The 26939-nt window shown below is 39.6% G+C and overlaps 1 protein-coding gene across 3 annotated transcripts; it reads right to left on the bottom strand.

Annotated features, from left to right (window-relative positions):
- Positions 1–1034: 1034 nt before the first annotated feature.
- MCEE (methylmalonyl-CoA epimerase) lies at positions 1035–26830 on the bottom strand. 3 transcript variants are annotated; one of them, XM_082649544.1, is made up of 4 exons: positions 26754–26790; positions 22745–22843; positions 18041–18378; positions 1035–1430 (listed from the first exon to the last, which is right to left on the bottom strand). In XM_082649544.1, the coding sequence occupies exons 3-4, from the start codon at positions 18326–18328 to the stop codon at positions 1278–1280; spliced, it is 441 nt and encodes a 146-aa protein (XP_082505670.1). In that variant the 5' UTR covers positions 18329–18378; positions 22745–22843; positions 26754–26790; the 3' UTR covers positions 1035–1277. The 3 variants fall into 3 exon arrangements, with proteins under 3 accessions (XP_082505670.1, XP_082505669.1, XP_082505668.1); XM_082649543.1 differs by having other exon boundaries at positions 26750–26785; XM_082649542.1 differs by lacking the exon at positions 22745–22843 and having other exon boundaries at positions 26750–26830.
- Between the last annotated feature and the right edge of the window lie 109 nt (positions 26831–26939).

Here is a 26939-nt window from a genome sequence, read left to right as displayed (position 1 = left end):
TTATGAGTATATCTCTTTGTTTAATATTTTCAATGGTAACTCTAGGGATTGCAATATACATATGACGTTTATTACAGTCTACTAGTATTAGCATTTATCTCTTCAGGTGGAATGTTGAAACTTAACCACCATTTAAGTCCCTTTATCCCCGTCCCCCCATGATACAGTTATCTTAAATATTACCTCTACAAGCATTGAGAATGTCAGATAATGCTATAATTTTTTATTGTAACTTCTAAACGACAAGTATAACTAGATGTTATACCTGTCTTCCATAACCACAAGCTCAACGTGCGCACACTACTCATCACTCAACATCTAATCATCCATGAATTTAAGACCAACCACTTTCCCATACATTGTGCATTCCATACATACATCTGTGATCCCTGAAATTCATCTGATACTTGTTTCTCTTTGGGAGTCCGACCAAAAACCTGATATGCCTCTAACTAAGCACAATCTCTGAGATCTATATTCCTTTCCCTTTCCTTTTCTTTTCAACTCATTCATGTTGTTTTATAAGTACATTTAGTTCATGAAGTAGTTTTCCCAACTGGACCATAAATTTCATGGCAGTGGGTTTCTATTCATTTTGTATATTCTTCTAGGACCTGCTGTGGTATCCTAGTACTTGACAGATAACTACAAATTCCCTGCCCTTTCCATGTTTACTGATTTTAAAAAAAATTCATCTATCTATTGCATCCACTAGATCAGGCACCAAATCTTCCACAGAACTTCTTGTTCATACATCTAGCACTAGCACCCAAAATACTGGCCCATAAGGAACTTGAGCTGCTCCAGAAGAGCAAAAATTCTGAGGTAAAAACTCCTTAACCTTAAACAGTTTGCTCTAAAAAACTCTCTGTAACATCCTTAGAAATCACTTTGTCTCAGATATGTAGCCATGCACAGCTGTCAGGTGTCCTCTGTGCATCCATTCTTACACACACACACACACACACACACACACACAGTACTCAATTACCCCGTTTTAGAACAGGAATAATTTATTTCTATGAATATGATTTTAATAATATTCCATAAGTACTTAGTAATCAAAGTTTTCTCCCAATCAGGAAAAAAACCAAAGTAATTAGCAAATATTTTATGTGTGTGTATATATATATATACACACACATATAATTTTTAAAAATCTCTTTCTGTGATTAGATTTAACTTTTAAGTGATGGAAGCAGTGAAGAACTCAATGCCAAAGCACATTTTGATAAGGCTTTTTCAGGGCAATTAATTTAATTTCTTGAGAATAGAAGTCACACTTGCTCCAGTTCCACAAGGACTCCACCACAGTCTTTAGGATGGAGAAAAATCACTGGTTTTCCGTGTGCTCCTATTTTGGCCTCTTCACTTAGAATACGAATCTTCTTGTCTTTCAAATCCATCACAGCTGCATTTATATTATCCACCTTGAGAAAAGGAAATAAATAAGAACACATTTGAGATCATAAAAATACCAAATTATAATACCGTAAGGCTTAGAAGAAACTGCGAGCTCTCTGCCTTTGGGCAGAACCATTCTTAAACCAGCACAGAAATAAGCTTAATACTTCTAGAGAAGGAGAAGTTGCTAAATTTTCCTAGGTAAGCAAGCACAATGCTTAAGAACTTTCACCATTAGTAAACATTTCTTACAACCTAAATAATGTATGCTACACTTCATAGCATGTTCGTCTAGCAGTATTGTTGACGATACTGCATAAATTGTTTTTCCTAAGAGCCTTGGGTTCTTCATTTATAAGAGGGACATGAGGCCTGCCATATAAATGGCCAAGAGATTAAAATAACAGATAAGAAGCTTTGAGCACAGTTTATAGAAGGTACGCAGCAAATATGAGTGCTTCCCTGATCTCCAAACCTCTCACCTGACAAACTGTCTGGTTATTACTTTTGAGATTAGAACTTCATATACATGAAAATCACTATTAAACTGTCACCAAAATGTTTTTCTCCATTCTAAAAAAATGCAAACATTTATAATTTTGCAAGTCTTTTCTAAAACATTTCTATTTTCTTCATCCTTATTAGCAGTCTAGGAAAGGAGCAAATCTGTTTCTAAATACCTGATGGAAGAGTAATTCTCCTCTGTCTTGGAAAATCATCCTCCTAGACTTGGAGCCCAGTAAGTGGATAGAAAGGGATAGTAAGAATCCCTGTATTCCTAGCCAGTCATACATCACCCTGGAGTTTAATGATCTAATAGCATTACAAACAATAATAAAAAAAAATCCAGAGAGAATAACACCCATGTACCCAAATATAGATTTAACAAATGTTCATATTTATACAATCTTACTTTCAAAGAGCCCAGGATTACATACTGGATTCTAAAACTGGTCAAACCACTGATAAGGATACTAAATGTTACTATAAATAAACTATAATTTCTTCAGAGTACATTCTACTTGTACATTCCTGACAATGTTTCTTTTTAAACCTGATAGCTATTTCAAAGTCATGCCCAGACTATGATGGTCATTTCATGCTATTTTGAAATAGCTGGTCTAGTCTCATCTTTCTCAGAACAGTAGGATTCCTGATAGCTTCCCTTTTTGTATCTGCATATAATGAATTTCATTCTACTGAATTTGACTTCTTTTTCCATTTTCCCAAAGTTAGTCTAAATTCAGTCTTTCCATTTAAAGATAATTTAAAAATTATACAGTACATGAAAATTTAAACATACAGGTAGAGCTAAGAACCCCTTGACTACCACTAATAATACTTCCTGCTCCAGAGGTAACTACTGCCCTCAGTTTGATGTATGCTCTTCCAAATCTTAAAATATATTTATAATCCTTACATATGTATGAAGTAGTAAAGAATCTGGTTTTGTCTACGAGGGATCTGGCCTTGACTTCTGGGAGATAATTTTTGTAACCTTGATAGGAGTGTCTTTGCCCTTGACTTGTGGGAGATAACCTATATAACCTGATAGGAGAGTCTCTGTTTAGGGTAGAAGCTGACCAATCTGGATCTTAAAGTAGAGCTGGCCATCATAGTCTTAGGGTAGGGGCTGGCCATGCCAGAAACCATGTGATTTAAGGTAGGAGCTATGGGTCACACGGTATCAGCTGATCTGAAGACTGAGTTGAACCATGTGGGCAATCAATCTATCAACCATACCTAAGTAGTAAAGCCCCAAGAAAAATTCAACATTTCAGTTTGTGTGAGCTTCCCTGGTTGGCAATAGTCAAGGCATACTGTCACACATCAATGCCAGAACGGTCACGTGTCCTGAGGAGAATGGGAGCTTTGCACTTAGAGCCCTCCCAGACGCTGCCCTCTGTGTTTCTTCCTTTGGCTGTTTTGGTCTGTATCATTTCTCTGTAATCAACCATAAGAATGAGCGTAATAGCTTTTGGGGAGCTCTGTGAGCATTTCTAGGGCGTTATTGAGCATGAGGGTGGTTTTGGAAAACCCTAAATTTGCAGATGATACCGAGTAAGGGTGGTCTTCTGGAGGACCATGTGTCCTCTAAACTTCATAGCTGGCTCTGAACTTTGCAGTCTGGCTAACTAATATGTATATCAATTAAAGTTTATATATATATACACACACACATACACACATACATTGTGTGTGTGTGCATGTGTGTACAGGGGTACATGATGCTTTCTGTATGCATTATTTGTATTTGCTTTTTTATGTAATATATCTTAGCAATTTTTTCATGGTAGTACATATAGGTCAACACTTTTAACCTACTACATACTGTCCTAACTAATTACTTTATAGAAATACGAAAGGTGACCTAATCATTCCCCTACTAATAAACATTTAGGTTATAAGAAGGGAAATCTGGACTCTTCTTAATGGTTAGACGATAACTTGTCCTTCTCTAGTGTTGCCTATTGAACAAAAGAGTTTGGTGACAGTTCATGGACAAGATTCCACTGGCATTTGAAGGCATATGCACATAGCAGGGACTGGTGAAGATAGATAAAAATATGTTAAAGCAATATTAAAAGATATGGAAGACAGATTCAGATATTCTAGCAAAACTGAGCTAAAGAAAGAGAGACCAGATGGAGTGACAACAGCAATATTTGAATAGATAACTGATAATTTTCCATAACTGAAGAAAGACTTGAGTCCTCAAATTAAAAGTGCACCTGAGAATAAAGCAGGATAAATAAAGACAAACCAATACCTATACATATAATAGAGAAACTGAATAACATCAGTGATACAGAGAATATCTGAAGAGCTCTCAGGGAAAAACAACAACTCCCTACAGTTGAACTGAACAAATTCTTACTAGTAGGAACAGAGACCAGAAGATACGGGAGTGATGTCAAAGTACTGAGGTAAAATTATGTCAGTCTAGAATTTTAAACTAGCTAAGTTATCATTCAAGACCCCTGCTTACACACACATGCACACACACACACACACACACACACACACACAACTAAATGACAACAAAAAGGCTCAAAGGAGATATACCAACCAGCAGCAATTGTGTGCCCATTATTGGGATTTTAATTCAAACACACTATAAAAAGTTATAGAAGAACAAATTTGAATACCTACTAGGTATTTCATGATATTAGAGGATTACCATTAATTTTGTTTTAGGTGCCATTATGGATTTGTATAAATACATAAAAAATGCAATAAACACATACACACAACTAAAATATTTATGGATGAAATTACATAACGTCTAGAAATGTCTTCACATTACCATAAGAAAAGGGAAGTGTGATAATGTGATGGAGGGAGTATATATGGAATAAGATTATCCATGAATTGATAACTGTTGAAATTGGGTTTTGGTACATAAGAGTTCATTATATGACTGTCATTTTTTGTGTTTGAAGTTTTCTGTAAGTTAAAAGAATTAAGGCTAACTACTAAACAAATCGAACTAGAATTTGTAATCTCTAAAATAGCAGAGGAAGAAAGAATTAAAAAAAAAAAGTTTCTCAATTCAATAGAAGGCAAAAAGGAAAAAAGAAATAAAAACCAAAAAAAGTTAAAAAGTTCAAGTACATTAGTAGTTATTATAAATGGAGACAGGTTAAATTTATGAATTATAAAATGAGATTATACGAATATAAAAATTTTTAAATATATTTGTTGATTGAGAGAGATATACTTAAACAACAAAAAAAATTTAGCTATATGCTCCTTTTTAGAATATAAATGTCTTCTAGGAATAGACCTAAAGAAAACCACACACACAAGAAAAGAGTAAAGGGATGGATAAAAGATATACCAGGTAAATATTAACCACAAGAAAGTGATATAGCAACACTAATATCAGATAAAACAGAACTTAAAAGGAAACATACTAACAGAAGTAAAAACATATACAACCTAAAAACAATCGACCAAGATGATAAAACAATCTTGAATCTTCATGTACCTAACAGTATTGCCTTGAAAAATAAAAAACAAACTAAACATGCATACCTCTCAGTAGCTGACACATCAAGCAGATAAAAGGTTATTAAGGATAAAGACAAGTTGTAATAGTTCTTTGAATATTCTGGATATGTCCTTTATCAGATATATGATTTGCAAATATTCTCCCCCATTCTACGAGTTGTCGTTACACAAAGGTTTTTAATTTTGATGAAGCTGAACTTATCAACCTTCTTGTTTATCACGAGCTTTTGGTGTCATATCTAAGAAACCATTGCCTAATCCAAGGTCATGAAAATGTACACCTATGGTTTTTTCTGAGTTTTATAGTTTTAGCTCTTACGTTTAGGTCTTTGATCCATTTTTGGTTAATTTTTATATGGTATTATATAACTTTGGGGGATTTTTTTTGAAATGCTGTCTTAACCCAGTTTTGAGGCCCTGGTAGAGGCTGGTCAGTTCTCATTCTGGAGCAACTGATTAAGCCCGCATGCCAATCACCTCCGTTATCAGGCTCTCATATCCTGGGGCCAGTATGTGCCCACCTTAGTTGCTGCAGAGACAGGTACCAGACAACTGGGTACAGTCCCTATGCCCCAGAGCCCACAGAATTACTCATATTAGCTAATCTACAGGGAACCCATGAAACCTAGCTAACCCCCCTCCACTTGTCCCACTCAGCTACCTTCTACAGCTCCAGTTGCTGTTACCCTGTCCCCAGTACAACCCCACATGCCCTACCTGGCAGCCTTCTCTCTTTTGGAGCTGTAACAAAGAGTTCTGCCTTTCACCTATCCAAGTGTCACTGTGTTGTGTCCAGCTATAAAAAGAATCTTCATATGGTGTGAGGTAAGGGTTCCAATACATTCTTTTGCATGTGGATATCCAGTTGTCCCAAAGCCATTTGTTGAAAAACTATTCTTCCCCCACTGGAGGGTGTTGGTACCCTCACTGCAAATCAAGTATGAGGGTTTATGTCTGACTCTTAATTCTAGAGTAATCCGTTGATCTCTGTTTCTATCCTTATGCTGGTACCACACCATTTTGATTACCTTTGATGGTAGTAAGTTTTAAAATCAATAAGTGTGAATCCTCCAACTTTGTTTTTCTCTTTCAAGATTGCTTTGACTATTTGGGATCCCTTGCATTTCCATGTGAATTCTACAAGTAGTTTGTCCGTTTCTGCAAAGATGCCAGCTGAGAATCTGATAGCAACTGCACTGAAACCGTAGATTAATTTAGGGAATACTGACATCTTAACAATGCTCAGTCATCTGATCCACGAACACAGAATATCTTTCCATTTATTCAGGCCTTCTTTAATTTCTTTCAACAACGTTTCATAGTCTTCAGAGTACAATTTTGACAGTTCTCTTGTTAAATTTATTCCTTAGTATTTTGTTTTTTTTTGTTTTTTTTTTTTATTTTGTTCTTTTTGATGCTATTGTAAATGAAATTGCTTTAATTTCATTTTCAGATGTGTCTTGTTTTATTAATCCAGATACATAATATTTGCATTTTAACTACTGTTTAATCCAATGAAACTTAATGTAATACTCATATAGTTAAATTGAAGTCTATCATCTTACTTTTTTTGTCTCATTAATACTTTGTTCCTCCTCTCCTGACCTCTTGTTTAAACATGTATTTTCGTAGTGTTTGATTTTATCTCCTTAATTACATTTTAGTTATCTCTTAATTTTCTTATTGATTGCTCTAGAGTTTACAATGTATATTTTGATCTTATCTGAGTCTACCATTGCATGTATAATATATGAAACTTACAATAGTATACTTCCATTTGCCCAACTCCCATCCTTTATACTACTGTCATAAATTTTACTTCTATGTTATAAACCCTACAATGCATTTAAAAATTTTCAATTGTCAGTTGTCTCATACATAATTTAAGGTAATAAAAAAGTTATTATTTTAACCTACATATTTACCATTTCTGGTGCCCCTCATTTCTTCTAAAGATCTGAGTTTTTACCTAGTATCATTTCCCTTCATCCTGAAGAACTTCTTTGGTATTTCTTGTAGCACAGGTCTGCTGGGCATAATCTTCTCATTTTTGTTTAATTAAAAATGTTTTCAGTTCACTTTCATTTTTAAAGGATATTTTCATCAAGGTTAGAATTCTAGGGTGACAGGGGGTTATGTTATTTTTTAAAAGAGTATTTTTTTTTTTTTGGCCATGCCGCGTGGCTTGCAGGATCTTAGTTCCCCGACCAGGGATCGAACCCATGCCCTTGGCAGTGAAAGCACAGAATCCTTACCACTGGACCGCCAGGGAAGTCCCAAAGACTACTTTTTTCGAGCAGTTTTAAGTTCACAGCAGAATTGAGAAGTAGAGAGTTCCCACACGTCCCTGCCCCAAGAGCATGCACAGCCTCCATCATTATCAGCATCCCCCACCAGATGGTACATTTGCTACAACTGATGAACCTACACTGACACAGCGTTATCACCCAAAGTGCACAGTCTACCTTAGGGATCACTATTGGTGTTGTACATTCTACGGGTTTGGACAAATGTATAATGACATGTATCCATTATTTTGGTATCATACAGAGTACTTTCACGGCCCTAAAAATCCTCTCTGCTCTGCCTAGTCATCATTTCTCCCCACCCTCACAACCCCTGATCTTTTCACTGTCTCCATAGTTTTGCCTTTTCCAGAATGCCATATAGTTGGAATCATACAATATACAGTCTTTACAGATTGGCTTTTTTCACTCAGTAATACATGCATTTAAGATCCCTCCATGTCCTTTCATGGCTTGATAGCTCATTTCTCTTTAGTGCTAAAAATATTCCACTGTCTGGATGTACCAGCTTATTTATCCACTCACCTACTGAAGGATCAGAGCAGCCCAAAGTCTAGGACTAATTTTCCTCACAACTAATGCAAAGCTCTTCTGAATACTCTACCCAATGTCTCATGAATTACAAGGTCTCTCCACTATGGTTGGTAAGAACATGGCTTTTTCAACCTCTGTGTAAGGATTGTCCCCTCTAATCCTTTCAAGGAGTTCTATTCCCAGCTTCAGGCAGCATCCTCACACGCATGCACTGTTCACTATTCAGATGAAGAGCTGAGAGGCATTGCTGACCTCTGGAGAATACTCTCCATGCAGCTATCTCTTTCCAGTCCTTTATACGGCAAACTCAGACCACCACGGCCTCCCCATCCTTTCTGCTCCCACCTCCTCAACGCAGGGAGGCTGCTAAACTTCACTTGGATCCTCCCTTCCTGCACTGCAGCCTGGAAACACTCTCTCCAGCCAGTAAGCTGGGAAATTGTAGGGTTACCTTGGTTGTTTTCTTTCTCTGAGAAATGTGTTGTGCTGCCAGATGTCCAATGCCAAAAATTGTTATTTCATATATTTTGTCTAAATTTTTTTCTTTGAGGCTAAAGGATAAATCTGGTCTCTGTTATACCATCTTGGCTGGATTTATTGACCGAATTCTAAATTGGCAGTTTCTTTTCAGTACCTAAAAAATGTCACTACATATTGTGTCATTTCATAACTTCTGTTGTCTTGTTTTTCTCTGACTGCTTTTAAGATTTTCTTTTTATCCTTGGTTTTCAACATGACTGTGGGGCACTCAGGTGGTGTCATTTGTATTTGCCCTGCTCCGGGTTGTGGAGCTTGAATCTGTGGGTTGATGTCTTACCTCTGATTGGTAATGTCCTTGTCGACTATTCCTTCAATGATTGCTTCTGTTCTATTTTCTCTCTTCTCTCTTTCTGGGACTCCACATATACTCTGCTAAAACTTTTGACCATGTTCTACATCTCTCTTATGCTCTATTCTGTTTTTTTGTTCCTTCTGTATTTTTTCCTCTTGATTTTAGACTCTGGCCTCTGGAACCTGAGGACAAATTCCTATTGTTTTAAGCCACCAAGTTTGTGGTAACTTATTACGGCAGCCCTAGGAAATTAATACAATCACTATATATCCATACGGAAATTGAACAGTTAAGTAAAGGGATGGCACATGGTAGGAGCCAAGTTTCTCCCTATTGGAATGAGGGGTTATAGACAAGCAAGGGAGAAGGCTAGAGTGGTCCATGTGGTAATGGATTAAGGTCAGAGACATCAGTATGAACTCATGAGTTCATGAGCATGTCAAACAGACATCTTATGAGTTATGGTTGAATACAGGCATGCTTACAGATATATGTATATATACAGCATACACACACATAGGTCATTGCTCTGTTAGCTGAGAAGGCCTAGAAGCAATGACACCCCAGTAGCAACAAGCACATCTTGAGCCCAGATCTTGGTTTCTAATACCATTCTCTAGTGAAAGAAGCCAGGGCTTCTTGGGGAGATGGCCAGTTCAAGATTAGCAGAGGGAACACAGATGATGTGTCTGGAGCATCTTGCAGTGCCAGAAAATAAGGAAGCATGGGAGGAAAAATAAAAAAGATAGGGTATGTCAAAGGGACACAGGAGTCAACCAAAATGCCCTACTGGCAAAGCTGGAACAATTTGAGCAACAAAATAAAGTAGTATTGGATTATAGTCTAAAGTATAAGATAAATGTGTATAGCTCATTACTAATATAAAATAAATGACTGAATAACTAAGTGATTGAAGAATAAATGACTGAATAAATAAATGGGGGAAAACAGAGAAATCTTCCATACAGAAAAATTCCAAATAATTTACGGAATGATCAAGGAGCATAACTCTCCATTCCTTCAGTGTTGGCTTCACACTGTGACTTCCTCCTAAAGATTATAATACGGAGAAAAAGAAAAAAAATCGTATCTTTACAGTGGAGAAACATGATGACACTTCTTCAGCCGGGAGCTCGAGGCTGACATCAGCAGTGATAAGTCATGTGGACAGTATGTACCCCTGACATGATGTAATGCGAATGGCGCTTTACCTTTGTGGTCTTCCTCCCCAAAATCAATAACCCTAGTCTAATCATGAGAAAAACATCAGACAAATCTCAACTGAGGGACACTCTATAAAAAAAACCAACCAGTAATCCTCAAACATACCTAGGCCATCCAGAACAAGTAATGTCTGAGAAAACGTCACAGGCACGAGGAGCCTAAAAAGACATGATAACTAAACGTAATGTGGTACTTGGATGGGATCCTGGAACAGAAAAAGGACACTGGAGGACACTGGGTAAAAACTAAGAAAATCTGAATGAAGTATACATTTTAGTTACTAATAATGTATCGATTTGACTCATTAATTGTGACAAATGTACTGCACTAGTAAGATGTTAATAATATATTTTTAAAAAAGAACCTAAAGAGATTAACAACATTTGTAATAAGTGGACCTTGTTTGGGTCCTGATTAGAACACATCAACTATAAGGACATTCGTGAATCAATCTAGTAAATGTGATTTATAACTGTGTATATGATGGTGACAAAAGATATATTTTTGTCAATTTTGATCAATATGATAACGTCATTGTGGTTATTTATTTTTTAGAGACACAAACTACATAAAGGTAAAATGACCTGTGAATTACTTTTAAACAGTTTAACAAAGGAAGAAACAAAGTGTGACAAGATCTTGAAAACTGTTGAATCTGGGTGATGGGAATATGGGAGTTCACTACATTTTTTTCTACTTCTTGTATGTTTGAAATTTTTCATAATAGAATCATGACTGTTTTCACAGTGCCCTTTTGATAACTTCTACTCTACATATGATCATGGATATTTTCATTATAGAACATTCTACTCAATTATAAATATCCACATTTCTGATATTGCATCTTATACACATATATTTTTTTGGCTGCATTGGGTCTTCATTGCTGCGCGTGGGCTTTCTCTAGTTATGGCGAACGGGGGCTACCCTTCGTTGCAGTGCATGGGCTTCTCATTGTGGTGGCTTCTTTTGTTGTGGAGCATGAGCTCGAGGCACGCACGGGCTTCAGTAGTTGCAGCACACGGGCTCAGTAGTCGTGGCTCGTGGGCTCTAGAGAGCAGGCTCAGTAGTTGTGGTGCATGGGCTTAATTGCTCTGTGGCATGTGGGATCTTCCCGGACCAGGGATCGAACCCGTGTCCCCTGCATTGTCAGGCAATTCTTAACCACTGCGCCACCAGGGAAGTCCCCTGATGTTGCATCTTAATTTTTAGTATACTGCTTCTTCAGTATCCCTTAGTCCAAGAAATACTTCTAAGATTTAATAACTTAGATTTTGGGGGAAAATGCCTAATTGACATTGTACTAGCATTTATTTCTACTTCTGTTACTATTTCTATCATTGACTTTGATTTTAAAGATCTTGTATCATGTCCATCCTTCTGTTTAGAGTACTGCCATAAAATTAACAATTTTCTAAGAGTGCTCCTAATGTGCTGTTTGGCAATAATAAAAAGAATGAAATAAAAATGTTTTAATTTTTCTGAATTGAAAGTAGATGCATTATCTACTCTAAGGGTATAAAGAATGCTTAGAAAAAATGCGAAGTAATTTGATTTGGGAAATTAAGTCTGTCCCCCTAAGTAATAAAAATAACATAGTCAATAATAACGCATCTAAAAAAATCTGCTTTTATAGTCCTTTGTACAATTACAATTGTGTATCATATAGCTCTGTAAGACCTTAAATGTCATTGGTGAATATCCGGGCTATTCATTTCAACTTCTTATCAGTTTGGGGGGGTATGGTAGGGTGGGGACAGGCAGCAGGGGGTATTGTATCTGTGTCTGGGAATTTATTTTGATTTTCCCCTGTAATTTGGAAATTAAGAGTGACAGTACTCCACATAAAAAAATGTTTGGATTGTCACAATCAGAATTCAGAACCTTCAGGTAAATCTTATACTCTCTTTGGTCCTCAGCTGCCTCATCTGAAACTGGCAATGCAATCTTGTTTGTTGAAAGACAAGAAGTTGGACTAAATAACATCTTTTTAAAAACCTTAAGGTATGTAATTCACAGTGACCAAAATTTATGAATAAGTAATAATGTGCTACTTTTAATGGTGCATATTTTGATTAATCTTAAAAATATAGGCTTTTTATTTTATATAAAATTATAATAGTGCTTATTGATACCAATAATGAATGAATTTAATCTTCAAATTGATATAAATCCATGGAAGTTAAAATTAAAAGTCTGAATAAAACATTTCTGTTTCAACTGTCTTTTCCCAAAAAACAAAAAACTAAGTGAATTATGCAAACCTAACACTGTTCTCACTTTGTATCGTGTTCAGAAGGTTCCTGTGTAGTCCTGGGGATTATTGCAGAAGGGCACACATTAGCTTCCATACTTGCTATGTGGTCTGGTGGTGGCTATATAGAAAGTTTCCCAAATGCTGCTCTGAAATTTTCACCAGTTGATAATAAAACATTAAAAAAACTAAATATCTTAATTGACAGAACTCTTTTATTCCAAGAGGATTTCTCCTTTTTCTTCTCCTCTGTTTTTTCTTGGTAATAAAATGCCCTTTCTTTTCCAAAATGATGTTAGCAAGAGACAGAATTTTTAAAATTTTTCCTTATTAAATAACAGAGAAAGTTAAAAAACCTGATCAAACTGCCCACTTCTTTTGTTCTCTGGAAATGTTATCATTCTACAAAAGCCCCACGTCTGGGAACCCGTGATACACAGATCACTTGTAGAGCTTAGCAATTCCCTAGGGTTTACTGTAAAGCCGAAATGAGAATGGAGTTTTTCAAAAAGTAGAATTTTCTCTCTTCTTCATTGGAGAACAGACATTTCCCAGCATGCAGGAAATAAGCTACCTGGCTAGTCTCTCACCTTAAAGTTTTTTTCTTTCATAATCTAACATCCTTTGTGTATTTGTACCACCATCGCCGACACTGGGGAGCTATACCCGCTCACCTGATACACCTCCCCCCTAACCAGTCCTTACCCTGTTGCTGCCCCTCCCGCAGCAACGCTCGCTTCACCCCACGTGTCCTCCCCCTACCCCATCTGGTTGCTTCCTCACCCCACCTAAGCTCCCATTCGCTGGGCCTGGCCCCCTGCATCAGGGCCTCCCACCCCACTCCCCGTACTCAAGTCCTCGCCACCTTGCTTGGGTCCCCCCCTCCTGCACAGAGTGGCCCCAACGTGTGTACACCTTCCTCACCCTGCTCAGGCCCTGACTGCCCATAGCGGCCACCCCATCCGCAAGCCCGCTTGGCTTCACCTCCCCATGAGTCATCGTCTCCCCTGGCATTGACACACTCCACACACAGCTCAGGCCCCGCCTCCCCACGCCAGGTGCCCCCTGCACGTGCATGCACACGCACACACGTTCTGCTCAGGCTCTCACACTCTATGCTCCCAACATGCTTGGGACCCCACTCCCTGCATCGGGCTGGCCCCCAGCACTGCTGCCCTTCTCACTCTGACGCCCCAAACCTGGCAGCATCCTCTGCTCAGACTCGGACACCCTGAGCTGGAAGCTCCCTACACGTGGGTACCCTACTCGGCCTCCAGCTTTCCCACAGCAGGCAGCTCTGCTCGCGGGGGCCCCTCAACTCACGTGGCCCCGCACCCCGCTCTGGGCTCCCCCGCTCTCCCCAGCAGCGTGCACTAGTGTTTGGCTCTGCTCTACCTAAAGTCTCCAGGATGGCACGAAGGGAGGAGAAGAAGGGGAAGGGGCCACGACTGTTTTTAATAGTATTTATTTTCCCTTTTGTTTTGGCAACTAGAAGGAAATATTTGACAGAACGAGTGGGTACACTAATCTTACCTTGAGTTTTCTCTTGATTCATTTTCCTCTTTGTTCTAACTCGCACTGTTACTTAGGTTTATCCTTTGGTATCTTATAGGCTGTGTTTTGGCCAGTCACCTCTAATCCTCTGTGGGAAGTGCAGGGCACACATAAAAACGTGAAGCAGCGGGCAATCCTGAGAGGACCGGGACTTTTTTGGGTAGCTACACATCCCGGCACCTAATGCAGTGAAAGTCACGGTGACTCTGAAAATGCTTAACGACCAGGAACATAACAAAGGCAGCAACCAAACAGAACAGAAGGCACCTTATCCAGGGTCCTGGAGGACCCCCGCTGTGCTGAGTAGTAAGCCTTCAGTTGCTGAATTGTGTGTGTGTGGCGGGGGGAGATGTCTGAGGGGTCTCAGAGAAGGGTCCTTCTGGAAGGAGGATGTTACTCAGAAGGTTTAGAGCAGCAGCTATTTACCGACCAGCATGGAAGCACTTAAATATTTTTACAACAGTACTAATTTGTTGAATAAGTAAATATTTTCAGTGGCCTTTAAGGTTTTCACTGAGACATACCTTGCTGTCTAAGTTATTTAGCGAAAGCAGGGGTAGTTCTATTCGATACCAGAAACTTCTCCTCAGGGAGAGGCCTGCGAAAGGTCAGAAGCACACATGCACGTCAGCACAGCTGTGCCAGACAACTGAGGCTGCTCGGTGCGCACGTCAGCAAGAAAAAGACGGAACAAGATGACCTCCAAACTTCCTCTAGGGAAAGCCAAACACACGTGTATTTATCACCTTCCACCTTTCAAGTACCCCTCTCTTGAGTCTCCTTCTATTCACAAAGGGTAGACAGGTTGCCTCCTCTTGCAGAGGGAATGGTCCTGGTTCCCACTTCTGGCTATTTGAAAATAAAATCGTTCTAGACCTTCTAGAAGTTTCACACACATTCCTTCTGTTTAGAACACATCACTACATGGATGGCTGTAGCACTTGTAAGACGCGGCCATAGCCTCTCAGCTTCTCCTCTCCCCCTGCATCTGGTCAGCCTCGAGGACTTGTTTATGACCAACAGACAGCAGAAGTGCTGCTGTGGGACTTCCGAGGCCAGGACGGAAATGCCACACAGTCCCATCCGGCCTTCTTGGACATTCACTCTGGCCGGTAAGGAGTCAGCAAGTCCACTGCTTGGTAAGAAGTCCGACTGTCCTGAGAAGCGCCCTCAGCTTGTGGAGCTGCAGGGATCACACACATGTGCTCTGCTGGGAGGTCCAGCTGCACACCCGGCGCCCAGCCAGCAGCAGCCACCAGCACGTGAGTGGGACACCCGGCCCGGCGGAGCCTCACTTCCATGTTTGACCACAGCCGCAGGACAGACCCCAAGCAAGAACTGCCCAGCAGAACCCTCCCCCAAACTCCCAACCCACAAAATCCCCAGCAAGATACAATAGTTGTCATCACACCCTGAAGTGTAGGGATAATGTATTATGTGGCCACAGAACCTGGAATGACCAAAGAAATATTTTCTGACGAGTTCTATCACCTTTGTACTGCCAGTGGAAGACAATTTCAGACCTCAGTTGTATCAGCAGGAGAGACTAGGTTACACTATGGTAAAATAATTAACTCTGAAATCTCTGCAGGTTCATGCAACAAAAATGTTTTTCCTGTTCAAGGATCGGTGAGGAATTCTGCTCTCTCTGGTGAGTTAGGGAACCAAGCCCCTGCGTGCGGTAACAACTTCATTTCACAGGTTTCCACAGCAGGTGACAATGATTCTCAAATGACTCCACCTTAAAGCATATCTTCATTCAGAAAAAAGTGTCATGCTATTCCTGCAATACCACTTTTAAAAATTACCAACTAGCATAAACTGGTGGCCTCCAGTACCCACTTTCCATTTCCTCCTTTTAATTATACCAGGCCCCAGGTTTTAGCAAGGCATGTAAGTGCCTGAATACAGACGACACTTGAGGTCGAGTGTGCCATGTGACCAAACCAACGACAGGAACAGGAGTGATATGTTTGGTTTCGAGATCACCCCCTGAAGATACCTGCCCTGTATTCTCTCTCTGCCTTTGGTGAGGACTGGAGCTACCCTGTAAGTCGTATGTTACTGACAGCAGCCATCAGCCTGGGACAGCTCATCTTAGACTGAGAATAGAAAAATAAAATCTACCCAGTCAAGACATGTTATTTTTTACAGAGAGCAGAGACTAATGATGGGGTGTGTGACACACTAATGCAGCAGCTAACTAACCACTCTTCACAACTCCTCCTATCACCTACCTTCATTTTATACTGACAAACATTTTCATTTCCCCCCTTTAATCTGGACTTTTGAATTCACTTTTACATTACTCAACTTCCACTATTTTTTACTTAACTGAACTTCTAACTCACAGTGGCTTCCTTTGAAGGCCTGGGTTCTCTGATGTAGAACACAGACAGTACAGTGTGGGAGAGAGATGAGTGCATGCAAGGGCTGAGGATCCTGCTTCTCATCCTGGGGAGACTTAGACAAGCCCTCAAGTCCACTGAAACAAAGACTTGCAGCCAAAATTAACCTCCTAAAAAAGGGATAAAGGTTAAATATTAGGCCTTGTTTAGCTCCTTTGTCTACTACCTTATGGCTTCCCCACCTGAAATTTTAATCTCAGCTAATCCAATGAAGGCAATCTGGCGCCATGGCTAACAGTGCAGATCCTGGAATCAGAACAAACCTGGGTTTGAACCCCACCTTTGCCATGTCCTACATATGTGACTGCAGGCAAGTTAACTATTCTAACTACTCACCTGTCAAATGGGGTTAATATAGCCCTCAAGGGTAGCTACGAGGATTAAATAAGGCACGTCTAGTATTTCGTATCCTGCCAGAGGACACAATGCTGGTAGTTATGATAACGCGATGCCTTTCTATGTGCTTTCCTTCTGCCTAGAATACCTTCCTCCCCTTGTCCACCTGGGGATTCCTTCACATTCATTGTAACTCATGCCCTGCGATACCTTACCACCTCCTTGGCCTGCCAGGAGCAATCAATCTTTCCTTCATTGCACAACTAAGAAGACACGTTAATTCTGCTTATCCCAGTGCACTGTAAGCAGCTGCCCCTCCTGACCGTGGGCACGGCCATGCCTTTCTTACTCACTGCTGAATCCAAGCCCTCAGTGGAGTACACGCGGTAGGCTCTCAAATATATTTGCAATGTAAACTGAATAAATCCTTGGGTTCATGCTGGAACCAAACCCCCCCCGCTCCTGGATTGGGAATGAGGCCTAACTATGAATTATGTCATTCCTTCTATCAAGAGACTTGTCCTACCAAAATAATTTAAATTGAAGCATAATTGGTAATGCTGATATTCCAAAGGCAGTTATCTGAACATGAACATCTACAGATAAAGTCTCTCTAATGAGAATGTTCTTGTCTAACACTTCATGGTTTTTTTCAGGAATTGTTAGCAGATGCAACTGAAAAGATCTGAGAAATCACAGTCAGTAATTGAAAATGTATTGCCTTTGTAATAAGGAACAAGTTATTAGAATTTTAAAGATAGAAAATAATTATAATAATAGGCATGTATATGGAAATTCTTACTTTATAAAGTCTTGTCACTTGTTTCTTCTAATTGCCTTGTGACAGCGAAAGCAGCGTGTTCCTATTGCATGGAAGGTCGTATGTGGTCAATAAATACTACAGCAAAGACGCAAATCTGTTTTGGCCAACTTCAGTGGCCTTTGTATAGTTGAACCCAGACTTCAATAAAACATACTTTCATTATTATTTGTAGTTTTCTAGAGGGAAAGAGAATATATCTATAGATCCATCCTTGAAGAGAACCAATTTTACCATTTCCCTGAAAGAACTTCATGGAAGTTTCTGATGACAGCGGCAATATGTAGCCTTCAAAAGTAAAAGACATTTTAAAAGAGATATTTACAATGCCAAGGATTAAACTAATTAAAATACCTCAATGCAGATGTGATGCATTCCTCCAGCCTTGTTTTTCTGCAGAAAACCTGCAATTGGACTGTCATTTCCCAGCGGATGAAGCAGCTCCATCTTGGTATTTCCCAGGTTGACAAAAACAACGGATACTCCATGCTCAGGAAGAGGGACCGTCTCACCCACCTGGGCCCCGAGAACATTCTTATAAAATGCCTTGGCCTTTTCCAAGTCTGGCACTGCTACTGCGACATGATTGAGTCGACCGAGGTTCCATACAGGACCAGCCGCTTGATGTGACGACAGGGACATGGAAAAAGTTCTTACTGTTGGAACTGGAGTTTGAAGTCTGGGAAAAAGCCCTGAAAAATGGAGCAGGCATTGAGATCCTTCTTCTGAGAATTGATGCCCTTCTAAAATTAATTTTTGAAAAAACAAAATATAATCATATATGTAAAAATTATTTACAAACCTTTTCTTTTTAATTAGTGAAATTAAATCAGAGTACATAAATGAAAAAACTTATGTCAGAATTACTCACTCTGCTCTGAAATAACTGTCTGGAATTAAAAAGCTAATTCTGAGCTTTCTAAATTCAGGACAAAGGATGACATTTTTCATAATAACTTATATTTACCAATAACACTTAAAGGATAGCTGCATATCATTAAGGATTATTTGCTATTCTCTGCATTTTATAAAGGGTAAGTTTGAATGTGATAGTGAAACGACATACATTTAATGATGATAGCAAGCAATTTTCTTCTCTACCTACAACCAATTTTCTGTCTTACGTTCTGCAGTAAGTTCATTGAAGTTAGAACCATAAATACCTTTTTTTTGTTTTTATTTTTTTTTTGCGGTACGCGGGCCCTCTCACTGTTGTGGCCCCTCCCGTTGGGGAGCACAGGCTCCGGACGGACGCGCAGGCTCAGCGGCCATGGCTCACGGGCCCAGCCGCTCCGCGGCATGTGGGATCTTCCTGGACCAGGGCACGAACCCGTGTCCCCTGCATCGGCAGGCGGACTCTCAACCACTGTGCCACCAGGGAAGCCCTATAAATACCTTTTAATGTGTACTTTATTTGGATGATTACCAACTAAGGAAAATATCTCATTATTGGGGGAAAAACAAGCAAAGATCAAGAGGGTACTTAAACTTATGAGAGTTTCCTCTGAGCGATTTTTTTAAATTGTTCTTATAATTTTGAAGGATTAGAAGCAGAACTGCTTCTAATGTGAAGAAACCTTTCATTTGGAAACTGAAGCAGCCTGCAATGTGTTCTCCCCATGTACTACTATTTCTTCAGTCCCCAAAATACTGGACTTTAAGAGCCAGGTTCTCCCCAGAATGAAAACTATATACGTGTACGAGGTCTAAATACAATCCTGCAAAACTACATCACTTAATAAAAAAGTATGAAACAGCAAATTGAAGAATACATATTTTAAACAAAGGGTTATTAGCTCTTAATGAAATAACACTTTAAATAGTACCTAGTATTACAGAGCTTCAGCTAACATAAAATTAATTCCCCTTTACTAAAATTTTTGATAACAGGGAAATTAAAGTGGCACTATTTGATCTGATTTAAGACCATATACCTTGTCGGGAAGGCAGTCTCCTCAGCCGCAGGAGGATGGGCCTCGGGCCTGGAATGCTTCCTCACCAAGAGATAAAGAGCCCACAGCCTGAGTGGCTCTTATCACCTTGTGGGGACTCTCCCTCTTTCAGAATCAATAAATGCTCCTTTGTCTCTGCTTAGAGCATGACTGTCACAAGGCCAACTCCATTGTCACACCTGTCCTCCACAGGGAGGGGACAGGGTTCCTTGGACTGTGGCAAAGGGGAGCGTGTACAGGCAAATTGTCCTGCTCTGGCCACTGGGAGAGGCCCGCTGGCTGGCGGGGGCTGACACCCAACACTAAGGTCATCCAGCTCTGTCTCTTCTCTACGCACTGTCCCACCTGGTCTTGTGTTCTCCTTGGTGACTCCAGTTCTTTGGACTCATTGTGTCATCATGAAATTCAAGTGTACTCCAAACCAGTACACACATACATAAATGTACCACTGAAATCAAATTTTATAAAAAGAATACCTAATCCTTACTAGATGTGATGTGCTCTAATATTTTCTGTTCTATTGTATTTTATTTTAGCTTTTTAAAAAATACTGGTACTACCCACTAAATATCTACCTTGCTGGTTTGTTGTGAAAATTAGATATTTGATGTAAAAAATATACTACAGTGCAAGACATTTGTAACAGGTGTACAGTAAATTCAGCCATTCTTATTGTTAATGACACACAGGGACTGTTTGCTGGTTGAGTGGCATGCAGGGTTCTGTGGAGACCAAGAAACCATTTGAAGGGCATGGTGGCAGTGAATTTTAAAAATGCTAACAACCAACGAAACCATCAGTCAGACTGCTCTTCCCTTCCTTCCTTGCATCTCTGTGTGCAATTTGCAATGAAAGTTCAATACAGAACATACCTGTAGTAAAAAAAAAAACTGGAGATACAGTCAACGAGCTGTAGAGTAATACATACGCTAGTGTTGTTTGCTCTGTGAAACTTTAAGAGTATATCAAACAGTGAGTCTGGGTATTTCTGAATTCTCCTTACCAGTGATAACTTTACAAGAGATGGGGCAGCGGGAGGTTCTCTGGCCGGCATTCTATTGCCAGCAATGGAACATATGGCAATTGTCAAGGAGTAAATTACAATACGTCCAAGTGAAGGTGAAGCTTTATATCCTATGCCAGTTTGCTTTCGGAACATTCCAAAAACTCTGGCACTGAAAAGGAAGCTCAAGCAACTCATGCTATTAGAAGCCTCACTACAGTCTTTCTCCATAACTTCCTTATCATTTGGAAATGAGAGGAGGGAACAGTTTACAAGAATGACTGATACTTTTTCCTTTTAACAGAACACAAAATCTTCTTTGTATGTTAGGAAAATAGAAAGATAGTAACATCTTTATATAATGTAAAAATCAAGGTTTTATGGCCATATTTTAGTTGATCTTACTTCTAGAAGTGTAAACTAGTTTGTGAAAGGAAACATCACTTTATTGGTTTTATTTGGCCCCTAAAGCATATATTCTAGGAATAGGACAAAATAAATATGGTGATACTGGTGAGAATTCAATAATTCCACTTCTTTAAAATGAAGGGTAGGGGACTTCGCTGGTGGCCCAGTGGTTAAGAATCCTCCTGCCAATGCAGGGGACACAGGTTTGAGCCCTGGTCCGGGAAGACCCCACATGCCGTGGAGCAACTAAGCCACAACTACTGAGCCTGTGCTCTAGAGCCCGCGAGCCACAACTGCTAAAGCCCGCAGGCTTAGAGCCCGTGCTCCATAACAAGAGAAGCCACTGCGATGAGAAGCCCGCGCACCGCAACTAGAGAAAGCCCGCACACACCAACGAAGACCCAACACAGCCAAAAATAAATAAATAAAATAAATTATAAAATGAAGGGTAAAGGATATAAAAATGGCCAAAAAGCACATAAGATATTCAACATCATTTGCCATTAGTGAAAAGCAAATCAAAACAACAATTAGATATTATTTTACACCCACAAAAAAAAAGTGTTAGTGAGGAGTCTATGAGTGAAATGTGAAATCCTACAGACCAAGCAAATTGGGGTAAGAAACAGAATAAAGGGGTTACAGTGATATAGATCCTTACAGATACTTTAAAAATTGTGTTGCTGAAGAATTTGTTGTGAACTGAACTTTAAAAATATTAGTTTCTCCTTTGACTTTTGCCAACTTTTAAAAGATATTTTTATTTCAGATTGCACCCCAACTATAGGAATCCACAGCTTTTCAGTTTTAGGTTTCTCTCAGAAAGTACAATAGAACTACATTACTTTGAACTCCATAATGTGCAATTCGTGACTATTCCAAAAAGGATTACTTCCCATGAATAAACTACAATGTATACATAGGTGTGAATAAAGGTATGAGATACTTAAAAATAGGAGTGTTAAAAAAAAGCAAACAACAGGATTGTAAAGATGAACAACTGACTTTCACTCACGTCAGGAATCTGATGTACAAGAAATGGATATGTTACCAAATCTGGATGTAGATTAACTCTAATTTCAACTTTCTTTCAATATTGTTTCTTGCTAAATACTTTTAGTGCCTTGACTTAAAAATAACATTGCATTCCTTTCCATTCAGATTGTTTTTATTTCAGACCAGGCTTTCTCGACATCGACTCCAAGCAAGAAAAGGTTTAGCTGCAAGGGTCTATACTCAAACACATTAACGGTACTTACTGTTTAAAGAAATTATATGTTAAATTTGTAAATAAAGTGTCATAGAATGTGAATAATCATTTGTAATGAGGTTTTCTTAACATAAATATTGAGATATTATATTGAGATATAATTTATATACTATAAAGTTTACCCAATTGAAGTGTCCAATTCTGTTTTTTGTATATTTGCAAAGTTGTACAGACTTCACATAATCTAATTTTAGAACATGTAATAAGTGGGTTTTTTTAATGAATTTATTTATTTATTTATCGCTGCATGGGGTCTTCCTTGCTACACGTGGGCTTCTCTAGTTGCAGCGGGTGGGGGGTGCGCGGGCTTCTCATGACGGTGGCTTCTCTTGTCGTGGAGCATGGGCTCTAGGCGCACGGGCTTCAGTAGCTGTGGCTCACGGACTCTAGAGCGCAGGCTCAGTAGTTGTGGCGCACGGGCTTACCTGCTCCGCGGCATGTGGGATCTTCCCGGACCAGGGCTCAAACCCATGTCCCCTACGTCGGCAGGCGGATTCTTAACCACTGCGCCACCAGGGAGGCCCCTGTAATAAGTTTTTAAGTTTGAATTTTTGCACATCTGGTTTGAGGAGACAGACATACTTCGAAAGTCGTTCATCACAAGTGCGTTCAAGTTAGTTTGGTAAGAAACCCATTCATTTTCAGCATTCAACCAGAGGCACCATACACGTATTTTCATCCTGTTTAAAACTATGATTAGGAATAATTTTTTACTCATTGCAGTTACTAAATAGACAACAGTTCTGTTACCCCACTTCCATATGACTCCATCATAGATCTATCCTCACAGTCATGTAACTTGGCCACTCTTGTCTTTAACAGGTTCAGTTTACATTTTCAAAACTAACTTTTTTCACAAAGCCAATCCTTTGCAAGCCAAACTGGAACGAATTGTGTGTGTTTAACCTGATTTCTTTTTCTGAGCTTCTCCTGTTTTTCTGCTAGTTTCATGTTCCTTAAAAGTGGGGTCATAACATAAAATTACCATTTGACCCAGCAACCCACCTCTGGATATATACCCAAAAGAACTGAAAGCAGGAATTTGAAGAGATATTTATATACCCATTTCCTAAGTGCATATTCACAAAAGCCAAAAGGTGGAAATAACCCGTATCCATCAACAGATGAAAAGATAACTAAAATATGGTCTACGCATACAATGGAATATTAGTCAACCTTAAAAAGGAATGAAGTTCTGACATATAACGCAACATGGGTGAACCTTGAAAACATTAAGCTAAGGGAAACAAGCCAGTCACAAAAGGATACACATTGTATATAAATTGTATACACATTCCACCTATAACAGGCACCTAGGGTAGTCACACTCTGAGAGAGAAAGTAGAATAGTGGTTACCAGGGGCTAGGGTTTGGGATAATGGGAGAGTTATTGTTGAATGGGTACAGAGAGGTTCAACCTGGAATGATGAAAAAGTTCTGGAGATGATGATGCTTGCACAATATGAAGGTACTTAATGCCACTGACCTGCATACCTAAATATGGTTAAAACTGTAAATTTTAAGTTAGATATATTCAACCACAATGAAATAAAAAGTGGAGTCATCTAAGGTTCAAGCCTCTAAAATAGGATAGATCAAAGCCAGCCTTTGGAATACACTATTTTCATTTTGCTTTTCCTTTATGCAAAGATGTGCATAAAAGTTACAAAAGAAACATGCATCTTTATTAGTATTCAGTTCTTGCAATAAATATATGACTTGGAAGTTATATTCCCTTCCCCTTAATTTCCCCCCAACAACTACTGAATAAAAGTATTTCTAAAAATACACATGTAAAAATGCCTCTTCTCTAATATTCAAATTATTATTTATATGTTCACCTTCAGGTTTTGTGTGTAAGTATAAGAGGTAGCATGCTTTATGGTTAAGAATGTGGGCTCTTGTGCTAGACTGCTGTGGTTCAGATCTTGACGCTACCATTGGTGTGTACCTTGGGCTAGTTACTTACCCTCTCTGTGCCTCTGTTTCTCATATAGGAAGATAATACCTACCTCATAATATTGTCATGAGACTAAAACGAATATTACATACAAAAGGTTTAGAAAAGTGCCCGGCACAAAGTACATTATAAGTTCCAAGGATTATCATTACTGTCACTTTTAAAAAGGTTACATCAATAACTTGCTTATAAATGTAAGCATCTCTGACTTCTAAGGCATTTTATGTTTTTAAAGGAAAAAGTTGATTGTGCACCTACCCTATACACAGTACTGCTCTTACGTTCAAACTCTTATTTAATAACTAAAGAATTGTTTGTATTTGGAGAATGTTTTGGCACACATAGTGCTCCTGTAGTCACTGTTTCATTTCATCAATCCATAACTTACTACTTTTTATGACAAGGAGATTACTCTTCTTTCACTCTTGAAAATCTACTCTTGTGGGCTCTGATTTTAGCACACTGTTGACAGAATTTCAATATTTAGTGACTACTGACATCCTCATGGAATAATGCTGCTGGAAGCTATTATAAGCATAGTATTCTTTTCACTTTTTGATACAGGAATACTGATTTACAATTTTTCCAAGTTGAAATCAGTTGCTTTAGTAACCCTCTAATTCGCCCACACTGCTCATGACTGCTGTTTCATCTTGGAAACTCTTTTTAATATCTTATAGAACCTATTACCCCCAATGCAGATATGGCCCAGTCTCTAGGCATTCTCCATACTGCTGGGATCTTTCATCGGTGTAGGACAGATCCCATGGCATAACACCTCGCTGATCTGACCTCTCCCAATAAAGACGCACAGGTTAATTTTGTCATTACTTTTACGCAACAATGCTACCACACAATCTTGCCTATACAAACTGTGATCACAAATTCTGAAGCAGGAGTGTATCATGGGGTGACCCAGCTCTGCCTATTAGTCTCAATGGCCATAAATTAGAGAGAATAGTAAAAGTTCAGTGAGTACTTCAGATTTTCCCCACTTAGAGAAAAAAAAATAGACCTGATTAATTTCCTTGCAGGTCACACTGAGTGGCAAAGCTGGGCCTTAAGCCTAGGTCTGTCTGACAACAAAGTTGATGTTGTGCAACCATGATATTTAATTTTCTCATCCCTCTGACATTCTTTACCATTCTTTGGTTCTCAGTTTTTAATATCTTCAGTGTATGTTCTATGAGCAATGTCTATTTTCTAAGAGACAGCTTTCTAAGAGATGAGATGACTGTTTTATGAGTTCTTTTGAAAAGGGCTATTGCAACGGTATGTGAGCTCAGATGCTGCCTTGTATTTTACCAAGGAGAGGAAAGAGGGGCCAGGAGGGCATGTTATTATCAAACCTTGAGTATCACCTATTAATTAGAGATTAATTTTTAATAAGTTGTGCTCAGCCTATTGTTATATTTTTTCCTGTATACATATCACCTCTTTAAACGGATCCACAGCTGAGACAGCTACAACCATTACGGCACATTTTGCGTGGTTCTCATCACTTAGCCCTGGTGACTTGCAATGATAGATGCATAAGACATTTTGTGCCTGGTAAGAAAGACTACAGAGATTGATAAAGAACATGTTCAGTTTGAGACGGGACTTCGAAAGATGACTTGAACTGTCAGTTTGAATAGGTGGAACATACAGCACTTTCTAGGAGAGAAACCTAACATTATTGAAAGTTCATCCCCTTAAACACTTTCTTAAGGTGCTCAGCTGAAGGATTTGTCACGGACGTTCAGGAGTAACTCAGAGACGTCACCACTCGGCACTTCTTTCCTAACAGGGAATTTCAGATTAAGGGAAATAGTTGCCCCTCTGATGAAGGATGAAGAAAAGAAAAAGAGAAAGAGGAGAAAGTAGATGGACTGGGGTGACAGAAAACTTGAGGCTACTTTTTTTAATGGTGGTGTAGAAAACTCAAGGAACCTTCCAATCAGTCTACTGCTTTCTTCCCTGATTTTATACAAAATAAGAAATATCTTAGGCCATGTGGGAAAAAACGCTCCTTCCGTATTCTTTACACAACTGACCTTCGAGTTCTCAGCAGGATGCTGGCCGAGCCCAGAGTTCAGCCTGCGTTTTCACAAGGCTTGTCCTTCCTCTGGTTTCTCCCCCGTCTCTCACGGGGTGCGGTAAACACAACCTCACTGTCCCTCTGCCATTTACTGCATTTACTTCTGGTCCAGCCTTGCTGCCCCTTAGCCGGGTGCCCTCGCCTCCGCGGCCACTCAGAGAAGTGGTGACTGTGACACGCAAACACACAAGGAAAACCCCACGCTAACCCAGTCGTGCCTGGAAGGCTGGCTCTCTCTGTCTAAAGGTGCTGACAGCGGCCAAGGAACGCATCTCGAGGGCAGAGCGCAGCAGACCCAGGAGCGCTGGCCACGGAGCGGCCTCCTCTGGCCCTGGCGTCCCGTCCCGCACACCCCACCCTCGGACAGCCCCGAGCCCGGAGAGTATTCACCTACGGCGCTCGCAATTACCGCCTTCAGCACACGCGCCATCTTGGAAAGCGTTAGCTAATTCCCGACGTACACATGCGTCGGAAGGGCGAAGGCGCGGTGGGGGGCGGGACAAGAGCCCGAAGGGGCGGGGCAGACAACACTAGGGGGCGGGGCGAGATCCTGGGGGCGGGGCAGACGAGGCTAGGGGAC

Source organism: Grampus griseus (assembly GCF_964374135.1).
Source record: "Grampus griseus genome assembly, chromosome: 2".
Classification (NCBI taxonomy): Eukaryota; Metazoa; Chordata; class Mammalia; order Artiodactyla; family Delphinidae; genus Grampus; species Grampus griseus.
Note: the sequence above shows the minus strand (reverse complement) of the source record. Positions and strands in the feature narration are given on the sequence as shown.